The following is a 16,944-nucleotide window of genomic DNA, read 5'->3' as shown; positions in this document are numbered from 1 at the left end:
ATTAATGTATATTATTTATAAATATATAATGATTATGATTAATTTATCTTGTAAAGTTCAAAAAGATTAGTTTCATGCAATTTGTTCAAAACTTCTTAAAAAAAAGTTGTTACATATTTTAATTTAAATAAACTCATTTGGAGTAATTATTTTAATTATTATTACATATTTATATAAATAATATACATTGTTTATTAAAGTTTAAATATTCCTTACGAAATAATAGTACGTAAAATTCAACTTTTTTATTGAATAAATAATTATATTATTTTTCTGGGATTTTTCTATTTTTCAGGAGGTGAAAATAGGCCAGTTTTTATTATTTTCTAAAACTATCCCAACTTTTGAAAAATTGAATATTCCTTGTGGTATAGAAGGCGAAATATTGCAAATTTTTTCAGCGCACTTCAATTTGAAGTTCCATTTCGAGATCTTTATTTAAAGTCTGTTCAATTTTCTTCTCTCAATGTTAATAAACAATGAAAATACGATTTTAAGATAAAAATACTGTCTTGGTTTCTATTGGTCACAGAAGGTTCTTTTTTAAAAGATTGTGTTTTTCACTATCCTTTCAATGTGCCTATTTAACAGCCCGGTTTCATCTTTTTCAAACGGTTTATTTAATAACAATTTTGATAAAATGATAAAAAAAATTTAATATATCTTAAAATTGAAGCCTCAAATAATCATCAGCTATTTCTCATATATCTTTAAAATCTTCAAAACCCTGTATAAGATTTTTACATGAAATCGATGATTTTTTCACAGATTGACTGGAGTATTACATAAAAAAATACATCTACCTTGTATGTTTAAGTGTAAATCAAACTAAGGAAAACACCACATAAATACAAATCCAAGGATTATTCGCGAAAAAGTTTTTACGAAAAAGTAATTACAATCCCTTATTATACAAAACATAATTGGCCAGCGATGCGGTTCAACTTTTTGCCTGTATATATAGACCCTCTTTTTGCTTGCCTTAGTAGACTCCCATAATTTAACTTCTTCAACAAATATCATAAACCAAAATGCGTATTACGCAGTATGAATAGCGCCAATGAGAGAAGAAAACTGCCTACAAAAGTGTTTATATTTTCAAATATGTACATATACAGGGTGAATCAATTTATATATTTTGAAATATATCTCTCATAGAGTGATAACGAATGAAAGTTATGGAATTGAATTTAAATTTTTCTTGTGATTCCCATTATATAAATATCCCGTAGGTCTTACTGTCTTATACTAAACACTTTTGCATCGCTTTTTTGTTACTTTTACGGAAAATCTTCAAATGAATTCAATTTGAGTAAGCAAAAAAACATGGACTATGCATTCGGAATATGAAACGTCCTGACATTAAGGTTGATCATCACCCACAATTAATTTGTTTCTGATCCTAGAGATGGCTCTAGTGCGGCATGCTGCTGTGGTAAATTTTTTAACTTAATTTCTACATAATGACTCTGTAATATTTTCAAAGTTTACGCAATATTCTTGTTTACAATATTCATGACCTCCAAAGACATGATTGACGACATTCAATAGATTTTCAACAGAAGGATTTTCTTTTTTTGCATATATGGAGATTAGTTTTCTACAGAACTTTCCAATAACATTTATACGAGCGCTTGATAAGAATTTTTTGATTCTTTAGCCATTTCATGAAAATGTTTGGTAATATTTTTTGTTAAATGATTGGCACATTCGATTTTTCTTATTTTTAATTTCTACATAATGACTCTGTAATATTTTCAAAGTTTACGCAATATTCTTGTTTACAATATTCATGACCTCCAAAGACATGATTGACGACATTCAATAGATTTTCAACAGAAGGATTTTCTTTTTTTGCATATATGGAGATTAGTTTTCTACAGAACTTTCCAATAACATTTATACGAGCGCTTGATAAGAATTTTTTGATTCTTTAGCCATTTCAGCCTTATTTTACGGCATTAAGGAATTTTTTCAAGAATTTTTGAGTGGACGCTGGAATCACAATCACCAATGAAGGTTGCATATTAAAGGTTGTGCATGATTTCACTTTTTAAAAAACCTTCAATAAGTATGTCAGCCTTCATTGCTGGTGATAATAAAATCCAATTTTTGTAACAAATATGAGTAGGTTTCATAATTTGTTTTCGTTCATCACATACGAGGGGTCACCAAATGGCGGACCGCGGTCCGCATCCAGACCGTGAGCTTGTTTTTTGAGGACCGCCGGTAAATGCAAAATATAGTCATAAAATTATAATCAAATCTAAATATATAAATATCTTTACATTTTTAAAATGCAGTACTAATACTATGAAGAAATATTCGTAATCTAAACTAATCTTTCATAAAATTGTTGAACACTATAGTTGCAGAAAGAAAAAAAACCAGAAACAGTAGCATTAAATATTTAAATTAAGTTCTACGATACAAATATTTTAAATTACGCCGCAAATATTTGTTAAACAAAGACGGGAAAAAACAATGTTATAGCTTTATAATCATTTTTTTCCTTGAGTTTATTTGATACCCCTCCCTAAACGAGGTGGCCTAGTTGCCTGGTTTCAACTACGTAACCAGGATGATCTCCTCTGAGAGGGGTTACAACTATTGGAGGGTTTCTGGGCCAGTCCCCCCCGGTTACGCTACTGCCTGGTTTAGTGCTGAGTGTCCGGACCGCGGAAGTGTAGTAGGTTTTTGAAACAGACCCTCAGGGAATATAATTAGTGACCCCTGACATACACTACACTACTTATTGCGAATTCCTATAAAAAGTAGTTTTTTTATATGAACTCCAATAATGTATGAAATGCCGGATTTTTACTTACTTTATCTTCTTGATCAAGCGTAATGATTTTCGGTCGGTCTAAGTTGTCACGTTTAAGACGAAATGAACCACTTTCGCCTAAATTCCGAAATAGATGTTTAAAGGTTGGTGATTAGGTTGCAGGCTGTTTCGGTATCTTTTTAAATACTCCCTTTTCGCTGCACGCCAGTTAACGTGTTGCTGACAATAAATAGCAATCCTATCTCTCATATAAACATTATAAAAATTATTATGCTTCGGCATTTTCTGCTTTTTCATTAATAAAACAAAATAAACTAGATATTACAAAAACCAATGATTAATCGAAACAAGACTTATTTTTAGTTATCAAAAGTATTCGTGACATCAGCCTACTATGTTAAAATTTTACGTAAAGGTTGTCTAATGATGACATCAAAACTAGCTTCAAAAAAAAAGGTGGTAGGTACAGTAGCTGGTACTTCAGTCTATGTTTTCTCTATTTTTAAAATTTAAATAATATTTTTAAATTTGAGCATGATATTAAAGTAACATATATTAATATTTTTAAAATTCAATAAAGTAATTTTAAGCAAATTATATTAAAATAATTCAACAAATTATTATGTTTGCTAGTAACGCCACCTGCTAACGTATCAACAACGCATACGTTGTTTATTTCTGACAGACCCGTCAAAGTCAGACTAAATATTAAATTATTAATAAAATATAAATTTTATATTTAATCATTAATTTGATAATCAATTGAATTATTATACAAAATAAATAAGATGTTTAAAAATAAAATTTGGGTGTTTGGTAGGTTGAACGAAGTGAAAAATCTATTAAAGCAGAGACACATTTGGTGACCGTATGGCGTTGGCTACAGTTTCAACAACTCGTTCTCCTAGAGTTCCAGTAGTTGGTGTGGATTATTTTCCCAAGTAAATATTGAAATCGTATATATGTATCCTGTGAAAGAATCATTTCTTTTTCACACACAAAGCCACATTTTATACCTCTTTTTACTGGCTTTATAGGAAGATACTGCTTCAGGGCAGATCTTCCTTTGAACTTAGTCATTGATTCGTCGATGGACTGATAGGAACTCTCAGTCCTCGCCTTTACAAAAGTTTGTTTCAAACAAGAAACCACTTCATCGATGTAGCATGTTTTTGATGCATTATCATTTCTTTCAGGATTTTTATAGTAGGACTTAAATAGCAGGAATAAACAGCGATCTCTTGAAATAGCTTTTCTTATGAGGGAGTTCGAAAGTGATTCGTTTTGTGACCAGTAATGTGAGATATATGGTACTTTATTGTAACACATAATCATAGTAGGTACAACCAATCACTGTCATCATTTCGTACATATCTGTTTTTTTCGTGTTTAATTTTATATTTCTGTTTTTGGTAAGTGCTGCTATTCTTTGGTTTGTACAGAAAGCAATATGCATAAATAAACTATGCAGAAATAATTTTAGAAAAATATCAACAGGACGAGAACCTTTATCAATATTTAGTATTGTTATCCCATTTCTCTGGGTAGGAATTTCTTTTTTCGGACAAAAGTTTGTATTTTTGATATAAGTTTTCCATTGTGAAGTCAATTCAGACTCATTTTCAGATATTTCCGGGTTATCAGAACTTTCTTCGTCAGAAGCAGTGATGTTTACTTCCACACGGTCAGGAGTATTCTCAGGTACTTCATCAGAATCTGAGGCAAAATCGTCACCAGGTACATAATCAGATTCTGGGGCAGCATAAGGTTCTTCTCGGATTGATTTTCAGTAAAATTTGAGAGGTTTTCAACTTCTTCTTGAAGCTCTTTTTGTGTTAGAAAACGTCTACGATCCCTAGTAAATCTGCAACCAAACAATACGAATGAAATAAATACGACCCGGTATAAACAACTACTGGGACGTTAGAGTCCCGTTTAGAAATTATGGTAAAATCGATAAAAACAATATCAAAAATAAACAGTATATATTATTAATCAATAACTAAATCATATATAATCGGTTAAAAAATAGAGCAGCCACTTTTTCTTTACTAAAATTGTATTATTTCCGAGTTGTTGATGCACGTGTTTAGTTAACATCAATTTATAGGTTACAGGCATGATATGTAGGTTGCATACTACTAAGTAATGAGTAAGGAATGTCCAAAAATTCGGATGCGTTCAAATAACAATAGCTTTGGGGACAAACAGATGCAAGCAGATTTTTTTGAATTCCGCTGGGGCATATATGTCCCCACAATAATGAAAGGGTTAATATTTTATATTTACATACCTACTTATACTTATGTAACTGTAATTGTGTTTTCTTTTTGTTTCCTTTTAAGAATTGTAAAATTAAAAAAAATAAATTGTAAAAACTCATGTCAATAAAAAATAATTTTTTTCTATAGGTATTTACTCATATTTCATGTAATAGTATTTTACGTAACAAGTTCCGAAAGTGATATTTTACGAGACGAGTAGGAAGTTTCCAGGGCGAGCCGTAGGCGAGTTCTGGAATCCTGTGAGTCTCGTAAAATTACTTTTGGATCGTCTTACGTACAATATTTTTTCTGCAGCCGTTTTGTATGTTAAAAAGAATATATGGATAAACTTTACTTATGAACACTTTAAAGTTATTCTCGTGAATTCAACATTAGAAAAATCTACTTATCAATATTAATAACACAATTATAACAATTATTTACATTGAGATTGTTAGGAATATTAACAGAAGTGACAGTATTGAAATTAGTGTTAGACGTGTCAGTATTTTTACTATTTTTTGAGATATTAACTTGGTTGCGGCCATTTTCAATATGTGAAGCCATGTGAATTTTCTTGCTTAAAGAATTTTCTACGTATCTCTCTGCTACATTAGTTGATGACTTCTTCATTTATAGTATGTACATTTTTATCATTGCTCCATTTTTGAAATAAATCGTAGACCAATTCATACCTCTTTCTTGACTTTACCGACAATAATTCATAAATAGCAGCTTTGGCGGTTTCCTTAATCTCATCTGGAATCATTCCGGCTTCACTTTCACTGCTGATTTCCATTTCTTGGAATTGAAAAACGAATAACTGGGCCAAAACACACGAATCTTAAATGACCAACGTTGTCATAATAAAATACAAAGTTGATGTTTTTGTCAAAGCTGTTACCTTGCTACCCAAAATCGTCCCAAAATGAAAAGATTAGTCCCGAAAGTAGCTACTTTCAGTACGAGTTGTGTAAAATAGTACTTTCGATTTAATAAATAATACCAAAAGTTTTATTTTTGGGACGGCTGCAGAAAAAAAACACTATTTAAGTTAATTTGAATGTGTGGCCCGCATAAAAAAATTTATTTTGAAAGTAGCCCGCAGCCGCGCCTTCCGAAAAAAGGTTGACGACCACTAGAATAATCAACTATACGACGTCGCTACTGGAACTACCTAAAGAATGGCGGAAGCCAGGTGGATGTACTTATAAACTATTACTTGTGTTACTTTCAGATTATTTCTTATTCTATGCTTATACATTATTTAATTCGTTTAATTGAGTTAGGTCGCAAATAATCAAAGGACCCAGTCTATCTGGGTGGATTGATTCAATCAGAGCGATTTTCTGATTAGACATTACTTTTCTTAATTAATTTATTGAGTATTTCGTAAGCAATTACTGTAATGGTTCACAAGAAACATTAATGTATACAGTTGCTGCTTTGAAACAAACTTTTATAAATAAAATTTGAATCGGAACTACTCATTGGCATATTGATCAGATGAAATAATTTGAACGGATATTTTAATAATACAATTTTAATTACTTTTCACAGTTTATTAAAGTTTTGATCGTAATAAATACGGGGTGGCTCTATACTTAAAGATAAACTAAAATTCTCCATATCTTCTTCATATCTTGCTTTAAGAAGATAGTTTGTTACACTTTGATCCATCTTAAAATTGTAGTTCATAGCTCCTAGTTGACATCTTTCCAAAAATTCTTTAGCGATCTCTATATTTTCTTTCCTACAATCCTCATAACTATCCAGTGGTTTGTAGTATTCATATAAACCTTTAAACTTAACTTTTTTCCTTTGAGACGGATACCTCTTTCGCACGTCTTTAGTTTTAACAGTAGCATCATTTACGTCAGATAAAGTAAACAATTTTAACAGTTTCGATAAAATCAGAGGACATTTGGGTGGTTCCTGTTTTTTTCCAATGCTAGTACAAGTTTTTGTAGTTAGTAAACTTGAAGTTCTGGAAAGTGAATAATTAAATGGCAAACTATAATCAGGAATTTTTCCTAATAGTTTACTAAAAATATCGTCTATATATGGCATGAAAGGAGGACTTAACGCAACCATATAGAAGGTTTTTTGATAAATTAATAATCTAGTGTCTCTATAAAACTTACACAAACATTCAAATGTTTGATATTTACTTCCATGTTTCTTTCTTACATACGCCCAAGTTTCCCTTAATCTATACACAGCAGGGCTTTGCAAACCGCTTAAAACAGATCGACAAGACTGAAAATTAGAGATCTTATGACACTTACTAGCAACATTAATCAGCCTAGCCATCAAACGAGCTCTATTCTTTATGTTTTGTGTTTTAATAATTTCTAGTGCAAATAAACTACTAATTCGTTCCGAAAAAGTAATTAGAGCTCTAATATTCGGAGTATTTTTGGACGATTGTTGCCACACAAGCGTATCGAGTTCTAGAGAAGATATCCTTAAAAATAACTCCTTATCTATCATTGTTAAATGTTGGGCGAGAGCAGTAGAATCAAAATCCCAAATAGATTGAACCTTATCTAAAGTTAGATTATGTTTTAATGATAGCAAATGGGTTTCATCTGTATTTATTTTTAAGGTTTTAGAAACAGTCACACTGGGGAAAAGATTGTATATAAAACCCAGTTTTTTTCTTTGTTTGGGATACAAACAGTCATCTTTAGCCTCTTCGTCGGTTTCAACTTTTTGTAGTTTGTTTTGATATTTTTTGAAAAATATATTTTTTTGTGGTTTTTTCTTGCGCTTCTTTTTTATTGATTCATGATATTTAGCTATAGACTCCAGATAATTTAGTTTTTGCTGATATCGACTTTTTGCCGATTGGGGCCTATATTTGTAACAAGGGGTCCAATATAGAGTAGCAGGCATCTTCTCGGCATTTGTTATATTGTTTCCTTCTTTTTTGTAATCAGAAGCTAAAAATTGTTGTGATATAGAAGCAGTTAGTTCATTGTTTGTCGCGGATGTTCTGAAAACATGTTCTTTTGAATTTAACAAACAAACTGACGACACAACTCTTTTTAATTGTAATGAATATTTATCGCCTTTAGATATACTGACAGAACCGAATCCATGGTACAAATTTGGCTGAGGAACAAATCCGTAACGCCGCCTATGTTTGATTTTATATTTTTGAGGATCAGACACTCTAAAGAACTCCCAGGCTAGTACTGCTGTCTCAGCTAGATGATCATAACACATAAAATCAGATATACTTGGAACTAGAACAAAGTCATTCATATGTTGACTATAACGGCGTGGTGCAATATAATCATCTACTGTGAGAAACAGTCCTGTGTGGCATCCTTCTTCTATTCCATCACCGAAACGATTTATCTAAAAAGAATGTTTTTCGTTTAATAATGAATTTTTATTTAAATTTAAAATGTTTATCAAATAAAAGGGCAAATCCCAGTGGTTCAATGAAAATACTTTTTTGAAACGTTCTACTATACCTACAGTAATATTCAACTAACTTACACCTCTAAAAAATTAATGGAATTCGCAGAAAACCTTTCGATGTAGTAAAAGGCACGGTAAACTGCACTGGAGTTCTCCATAATATTTTTAATTACTTACTTTATTTAGAATATTTTTGCCTGTGTTATCAGTTGGAGTTAATTTATATAAAATGAGGAGCAAAAATTCAAATGGAATTTGAAATATTATTATTTATTTGGCTAATATTGAATGTATAAATATAATGGTTAACCTGCTGTACAATTATTTTCGAAATTTCCAGTAACTCTGATTTGAAGGCGTATTCCGGAAAATTAATATTATTTTTAACTCACCAATTTTTTATGCTCTGTACGAGTGTTTTGGTTGTTTCTCCAAAATTTCCGAATGGTAAGGTGCATTATCTAAAACTATAACTGATGGTTCACTAACAGTTTCTCCTCAAGCCATTTACAAACATATTTGCATTTATGTTTCCATGGTAATCAGCAGATTTTGATTTTAAAGAAAAAATCAAATCTGCGTTTTCAAAGTCTTCTTTCCCTCCTGCATGAAGAATGATGTGTCTTTTGTCTTCGCTATCTGTGTGTTTTATTGACTTTATGCTTTCGTCATGCCAAATTCTTTTAATTCCACCCTTTGTAAATATCCATGTATCATTTACGTATACGAATGTTGCATTTTCATATTTAAGTCTAGTATATCCTCTCAAAAATTTAATTCTTTTGTGAACCACACTACTCCTTTTTGAATAACAGTAACCTTATTTTCTTTTTTGAATTTAAACCTAAATCTCTCAACACTTTCCAAAGGCTAGTCCTCTTAATTTCAGATACTTGTCTTTCTCTTATTTTGGCCAGTAAAGTATCTAAACTGACATGTTGATTGTTCATTTGCAATTAATTCATCAATATCCAACTTACGTCTAGGCATGATGGTCACTTGAAACTACACGTTCGAATTACAACATACTGAGTTTAGATCAATATGACAGAAACTTTCTAACTGTTGTGCTTGAGAGGTAAAATATAATATAACCGCTTACAAAGATCCTAAACACAAATCCTAAACGCTAATTAAGCAAATTAGCCTAATGATAATTAATAATGCCGATTGTAACTTGATTATTGATAAAAAGTTTAGAAATTATTGTAAACCGTACATATTCATTTGAAAATAAAAAGTTAAATATATTTACCAAAACCCCTACTTTAACCCGCAATCGCAGACGTCTTAAAAACGGTACATTCTAATAGACATATGGTCAATCTAACCACCACTATTTAAATTGACAAAATGTTTCAGAAAAAGTTTCAGAAAAAAATTAATAAACAAGTAGGTGAAAGAAATTTACGTTAAATAACGTTATGCAAGAATATTATTTATTAAAAAAAATGTAACAAAATATGGAAAACTATGAACAACGGGTTAAGGACACATATATTTATTTTATACCTAAAATTTAGCAAAGCGGTAAACATTATGAAGAACACCAGTGCAATTTACCGTGCGTTTTAGTACAACGAAAGGTTTTCTGCGAATACCGTTAATAGTTTATGAGGTGTAAGTTGGTTGAATGTACTGTAACTATAACTGAGGTTAGAATATTTAAAAGAAAAATAGTCACAGACGGGGAAAATGCTTATACACCCAGACAAATAATTTTATTGACTTAAGAAGGCAATGTACTACCTACAAATGTTTTTCTTAATAGTGTATCATGCATGTCGAATCATATATATACATAAAGTTATCCAGCGCTATAAGTGTCTTGAAGATGGACATGTAGCAAAACATTGTCGCAGCACAATAACTCTGCCTTAATTGTACAAAAGAAAAAGACGGCAAACATGAATGTAGAGATCTGCAAGATAGTTTTTGCAAATATTGAAAAAGTGACCAGCATAAATCTATTCCTAAAAGTTGTCCTAGATTCGAAAAAACTACACTGTGGTTTAAATAGAAATAATAAATTTGCAGTTTTGGATACACAAAGCATAGATAATATTCGTGTAATAATTTCAACAATATCACAAATCCTAGAATTTCCGCCACGAATCCAACTATTCCATAACAGAACAAAACCGCTACAGTTCCTATGCTTCTTTTTCACAAAATACGGAACCAAGTAGCTCAGCTAAAAGAAAGAAACACCTTCTCCCGTAGAAACACCAAAGTTTCCTTTCACGTTTGGGCCCAAAGAACCTTTACCTGCATTTGATAAATCTTACTTTGAAATTAATACCAATGGGAGATAATTAATCTGATAAATCAGATAGTTCGCTCTGTCGCTAATCTAACGAAATAATACCTAAACCGTTATTTTTATTTTAATACCAACGAGTTTGTGAGCATGTTTTTTGAAATTTTTAAGTGTTTTGGATGATATTTACTCTTTGGAAGAACTTAAAAATATTGATACTGATCTTATTCGCAACAAGATAGGACATTTTTATGCAGATGGCTAATAAACAAAATAATAAATTAAAAAATTTGCAATGGAATGTTCATTTGGCAGTTTTTAATAAGATAAGTTTGGTGAAATGTTTAGATGAACATCAAATTGATATAGGTTTATTATCCGAAACTTGGTTTAAGCCCGACAGACAGATTTCTTTTCAAGGTTACAATATTGTACGTAAACATAGGGATGACGGTTACGCCGGTGTTTTACACCTCTGAGAGCCACAAAATATAGATAATATAATTTTTGTAATACTTTTCAATAAAAATTACAAAAATCCCATTTTCTGATGAAATTTGGCATCGTTGTTGGTCTGTACTGTGGCATCGTGTACTGTAAAGTTAAGGTGAGACGGACTATTATATCTTTCTCAAGGATATAGTTTACCAAAGCAGCATTCTTCTAATTTTGTGGAGCATGGTATATTCAACAAAAATATTAAAATTAATAAACACCTAATATATATATATATATATATATATATATATATATATATATATATATATATATATATATATATATATATATACAGGGTGGTCCTTAAGTAATTGTACAAAAAGAAACAGTAGATTCTACACTTTAAAATATTACGATTTAAGCCAAATTGCTTTAATAAAATGTTGATATTAAGAAAGATACAGGGTGTTAAAGTGCAAAATTAAAATTTTATTTTTCGCTACAACTTTCATGTTTGTAAATATTTATGTATAAAAATTTACAACTGGGTACTACTAAATATGAGAAATTATAATTTGATGCACACTTTTATGTAACTGATAGAGGGCGCCACTTATGCCACATAAGTGGTATAAATTTAGACTTAACTTTTTTGCTCTTTAAGTTACCTGTATTTGGGATAAAAAATATTAAAGATACATTATTTTAACAAGAAAAAGGTATACTTATTAATAACTTCAAAACTCAACAGTTTTCGAGATAATCGCATTTTCAAAATCAGCTGCATAATTCTGATGTTAAGGCAATTACTCCAGGCAACGAAGAACAGACAGTCAAAAACATTAATACTTCTTAATTTTGGTATAAAACACCTTTAACTAAAGTTAATAGTTAACGAAATATTAAATAAAATAAATATATCAGCAGGATAATTAATAATAGGATTTGACAATAGCATTTTACATCAAACATTTTACGTTTGATGTTAAATTAAAGTCATAATCAAAACATTTTGTTTACAAAGCAAATTAAGAAATAGTTAAACTAAATAACATAACTTTTTGTCAAAGTAAGTGTTCGATATGTCCACCATTTTCTTTAATTCATTTGTCAATATATTCCATAAAAGATCGTCTCATATTAAATATCATCATTGGTTCTAAAGAAACTGCTGCAGTATTTATTTCTTCCCATAGTTGTTTGTGAATGTTTATGGGATTCTTATAGACACGTTGTTTTAATGCGCCCAATACACCAAAATAAAGCGGATTAATTTTTGGGCTACGTGGTGGCTATAATGTATAATGGATGAATATATTATTTTGGATACATATCCAAATCTTATGGTATATTATGGAACTACATCTTATTTGTCGCAGAAGTTAAATAATTTATTAAACTGTGATGTATCTCGTTCATTGGTTACTTATATACACACGGAATAACCTATCGATGACAGTACTTATTGATATGATTACGTTACAGCTTACGAGTAACTATAATTACATCTCGAACAAATGGAATATTATGATTTACTAACGAACTAATATTATGCTGAACTAAATTGCCTAATAAAAATGGGTAAACAATTTACGTAATGAACAATAAGTATTCTTTTCGGATTTTTTATGAATTAAATAATTATATCAATATTTACCCACATTGCCAATGAATATGACTACCACGACCAATCCAACGTTCAGAAAAGTTGTATTGAAGTATATTCTAACTAGAATGTGGTGGTGTACCATCTTGCATAAACCACATATTTTTGGTTTTTAGCATTTTACAATAGAGAAAAAGTAATACAACGACATTATAGAAACTTAAGAACGTCACGGCACGAATACGGACACGGCACCTAAAGAAGAAGATGAAATATCTTTTCTCCAATAAGACATTAAGCACCCATAACAAAGCATTTTGTGATGTTACATTATCATCTTTGAGTTGTTTTAATAAGAATAAACTATGAATTATGCTTATCTACAGGTATTCAGTGCTTTACCGCACAAATTTCAAACTAAGAATTATTGTGCAGCTGACTTATAAAATGCATTTATCTCGAAAACGGTTGAATTTTCAGGTTGCTAACAAGTATACCTTTTCTTTGTAAAAATAATGTTTCTTTAATATTTTTTAACACAAAAAGAGCTAGCTTAAAGGGCAAAAAAGTTAAGCGCAAATTTATGCCATACACGTAGCATATATGGCACCCTCTATTAGTTACATTAAATTAAGTATAAAATTATAATTTATCCTACTCAAAAGCATCCAACTGTAAATTTTTGTCCAAAAATATTAACAAACGTAAAAGTTATAGCGAAAAATAAAATTTTAAATTTCCACTTTAACACCCTGTATCTTTCTTAATACCAACATTTTATTAAAGCAATTTGGCTTAAATCGTAATATTTTAAAGTGCAGAATCTACGGTTTCTGTTTGTACTATTACTTAAGGACCACCCTGTATATATATATATATATATATATATATATATATATATATATATATATATATATATATATATATATATATATATATATATATATATATAAACAATCTCTTTTTACCTGGACGCTGTCTCCTATTCTGAATTCATTGGCTTCCATAGAACTTAAAATTTCCGATTTTTTAGATCTTACTGCTATTTTGGAGCTCTTAGATACTTTTACAAATTCTTCGATACTGGGAGTTTCTATTACTGGAGTGTAAGTACCATTTTCAAAGCATGTTCCTAAATATGCATATTTGTCGGTCCACTTACTTTGATGATTTAAGTGACTACTTATGTTTTTTACCAAAGAATTGGAATCCAAAGGTTCAGATCCAAATGTACACCAAAGCTGTTTTACCCCATTTCGTGTCACAAATTTTCTATCTAACAAATACAACGAGCTGGCAGTGGTTGAAGTACCTACTGAAGTTTCAGAGCGCGAAGATCCTGAATAGTCCGGACACAAAAACTTTATTCTTTCGCACCATAAATTCCAAAACATAGCACGATTTTTAGACCCTCCTAGTTCAAAATAAAGCACTCTGTTGTTGCAAAATCTCGCTTTTAAAGACTGATTCTTTTTGGTTCTATAAATACTGAGATTAACACTTTCCACTGGATAAATTGCTATTAATTCGAATGTTTCAATTTCAGGATCAATTCCAGGAGAATATTTAAAATTGACGTACTCTACTGGTGGTAAAACGTCGGTAGCTAGTATCAGTTTTGACGGAGTTAAGCCTAAATGAACTTGACGGATGCCTTTACCATCTTTTGTGGTTTGTGCAAAGGGACTTTCGATTAGCACCATGTCTTCAAAATCGCAATATTCCGAGAAAAGTAATTTCTGCACTCTATTATCCGACATTACTTAAATTTGGTTGGGAAAAAAATAATATTCATGGTAAGCTTTAAACCTTGACGAGTTGCATGTGGTTGTCACTATTACACTAACATATGTCAAATATGTTATGAATGATTATTGGGTCGTAGGTTCGTATTGAACGAATTCATAGATATAGATTTCTGTTTATTTATTTGTATGTTTTTTTGTTAGATTTTTTCGTCTGCTATATTTTCTAACTCGTTTATTTTAACAGCAAATCAAATTCCATCTATCTTTTATTTTAAATATTCCTAATAAAACGAATTTTCCTGTATTCCACAGAGAAAGAGGTCAAAGTCCAGAAGAATAATCAACGAGCAAAAAAACAAAAGAGGGAATCTAATCGTTGTGAAAAGGAGACCAAAATTCATAAACGTGGCCTCTTAATATGGCGGACATATCCGGAAATGCAAACGCCAAATTTAAATTTTACGACACTTCACAATAATCATACAGTGGTGTAGGGGTTTTAATTTATCCCTATCTAATTCCATTATATTTATAATGGAACTAGTACAAAGTTTAAAAATTTTGATATAATGATTGTTTTAATTAGGAAAATATTTCATGTTTTTTTATGAAGTAGCTAAAACAGTAGCTGTAAAATATTTTTCAGAATGTGTCTTAGACGAGAAAGTTTTAATTAAATTATAACGATAATAGTCTAAAATGTGACAAAATTGGTAAAAACCTTCAATATAAATAAGCTTTCATGTGACAGTAGGGACAAACAATAACATAACCCAACTAAATTTGATTTTGACTGGCCTTTCAACTTGCAGTACGAAACTCAATACCACATTGAATTAGCGGAATCAAAAAATCAGCCGGAAAGAAATGACTCTTTCTGAAAAAGCGTCCGACGCTTTCAATGCGTACTCCTCAGAGAATGTCGTCTGCTCGAGTAAAATCGTTTACTGCTGAAAATGTATCCAAGTTCTTTGACCTATATGAACCAGAATATCTTAAGCTGACTAACCCTGCACATCGTATATTTAATGTAGACGAAACAGGCCTTACAATTATTCAGCACAAACATAGCAAAGTAATTTCTATGAGAGGGAAGAAGCAGGTTTCGTCACTTACTTCAGCAGAAAGGGGCAAGCTGATTACTGTTATTACGTGTATGAATGCTGCAGGAGTTTTCGTATAACCATTATTAATCTTCCCTAGAAAAAATATGAATACAGAGTTAATGCTACCAGTTGGGGGAGCACCCACTGGAGCAGTGGCAGAATGCCACGTGTCAGGTTGGGTACAGGCCGATATTTTCACTAGATGGCTTCAACACTTCATAAAATTCACTAAACCTTCAGCTGCAGACCCTGTTCTTTTCGTCCTTGATGGTCACTATTTTCATACGAGAAATGTTCTAATAGATTTGGCCAAGCAGAATCATGTGACGATTAGAGAAATTGAAAATTGACTTAGAGAAAATCAGTTGAGTTTTGTGTCGCCATATACCGTTCCCAGTATTTTTTGTAAAGCGTATAACAGAGCTGCGACGATGGAAATATTTTGCAATGGTTTCCGAAAAACTGGACTGGTTCCTATTTGTCGCCGTATTTTTAGGGACTTTGAATTTGGAATTCAAGAGCACTTAGAAACACAAAATGAATCGGACGAACAAATAATAGAACCAAACCATGAACAACCAAATCATCCAATACGAGAACATAGAACTCCTAGTCCACCAATACCTACCTCATAAACAACTTGTTTCTCCGAAAGACATGTGTCCAATCCCTACAGACAAGAGAGATACCCCTAAAAACCACGTGCCATATAAGGAAAGGCTTCAGGTATTACTCTAACACGCTACAAAGAAGAATTAGAGAAAAGTTTGCAGAACAAAAAAAAACAAAAAAACTAGTACCCCAGAAAAACTTGGATTGTGTATTAGCCCCAGAAAAAACAACAAAAAGTGTTAGATCAAAAAAAAGCATCAACAAAAATTGCCAGAACAAAGGAATATACATTGATGGAGAATACCTCAGCCATCTAAGATTTGCAGACGACATCGTTCTGATTGCTAATAATCCTGTAGAATACAAGAGCTTATAAGCGACCTAAATGCAGCTAGCAATGAAGTTAGCCTAAAAATGAACTTGACAAAAACAAAAACCATGTACAACGAGCTAGTTGATGTCCAAGATGTAATAATAAACAACACTGCACTTGAGACAGTAGACGAGTATGTATACCTGGGACAATTAATACATAAATCTGGATCCTTACTTCCAGAAATCAACAGAAGAATGAAACTAGCTTGGACATCTTTTGGTAGAAATGCAGTTATATTCAAATCGAAGATGCTAATCCACCTGAAGAAAAAAGCATTCGATCAGTGTATACTACCAATCATGACATACGGCTGA

The 16,944-nt window shown here is 31.1% G+C and overlaps 1 protein-coding gene across 1 annotated transcript; it reads right to left on the bottom strand.

The window, feature by feature from the left end:
• Positions 1 to 6,605: 6,605 nt before the first annotated feature.
• Positions 6,606 to 14,642, bottom strand: LOC140448626 (uncharacterized). The gene is made up of 2 exons (XM_072541725.1): positions 13,757 to 14,642; positions 6,606 to 8,418 (listed from the first exon to the last, which is right to left on the bottom strand). The coding sequence occupies exons 1-2, from the start codon at positions 14,546 to 14,548 to the stop codon at positions 6,607 to 6,609; spliced, it is 2,604 nt and encodes an 867-aa protein (XP_072397826.1). The 5' UTR covers positions 14,549 to 14,642; the 3' UTR covers position 6,606.
• Positions 14,643 to 16,944: the final 2,302 nt, after the last annotated feature.

This window comes from Diabrotica undecimpunctata, chromosome 8, assembly GCF_040954645.1.
Source record: "Diabrotica undecimpunctata isolate CICGRU chromosome 8, icDiaUnde3, whole genome shotgun sequence".
Classification (NCBI taxonomy): domain Eukaryota; kingdom Metazoa; phylum Arthropoda; class Insecta; order Coleoptera; family Chrysomelidae; genus Diabrotica; species Diabrotica undecimpunctata.
The sequence above is the reverse complement of the archived record's forward strand: the minus strand, read 5'-3'. Positions and strand labels throughout refer to the sequence as shown.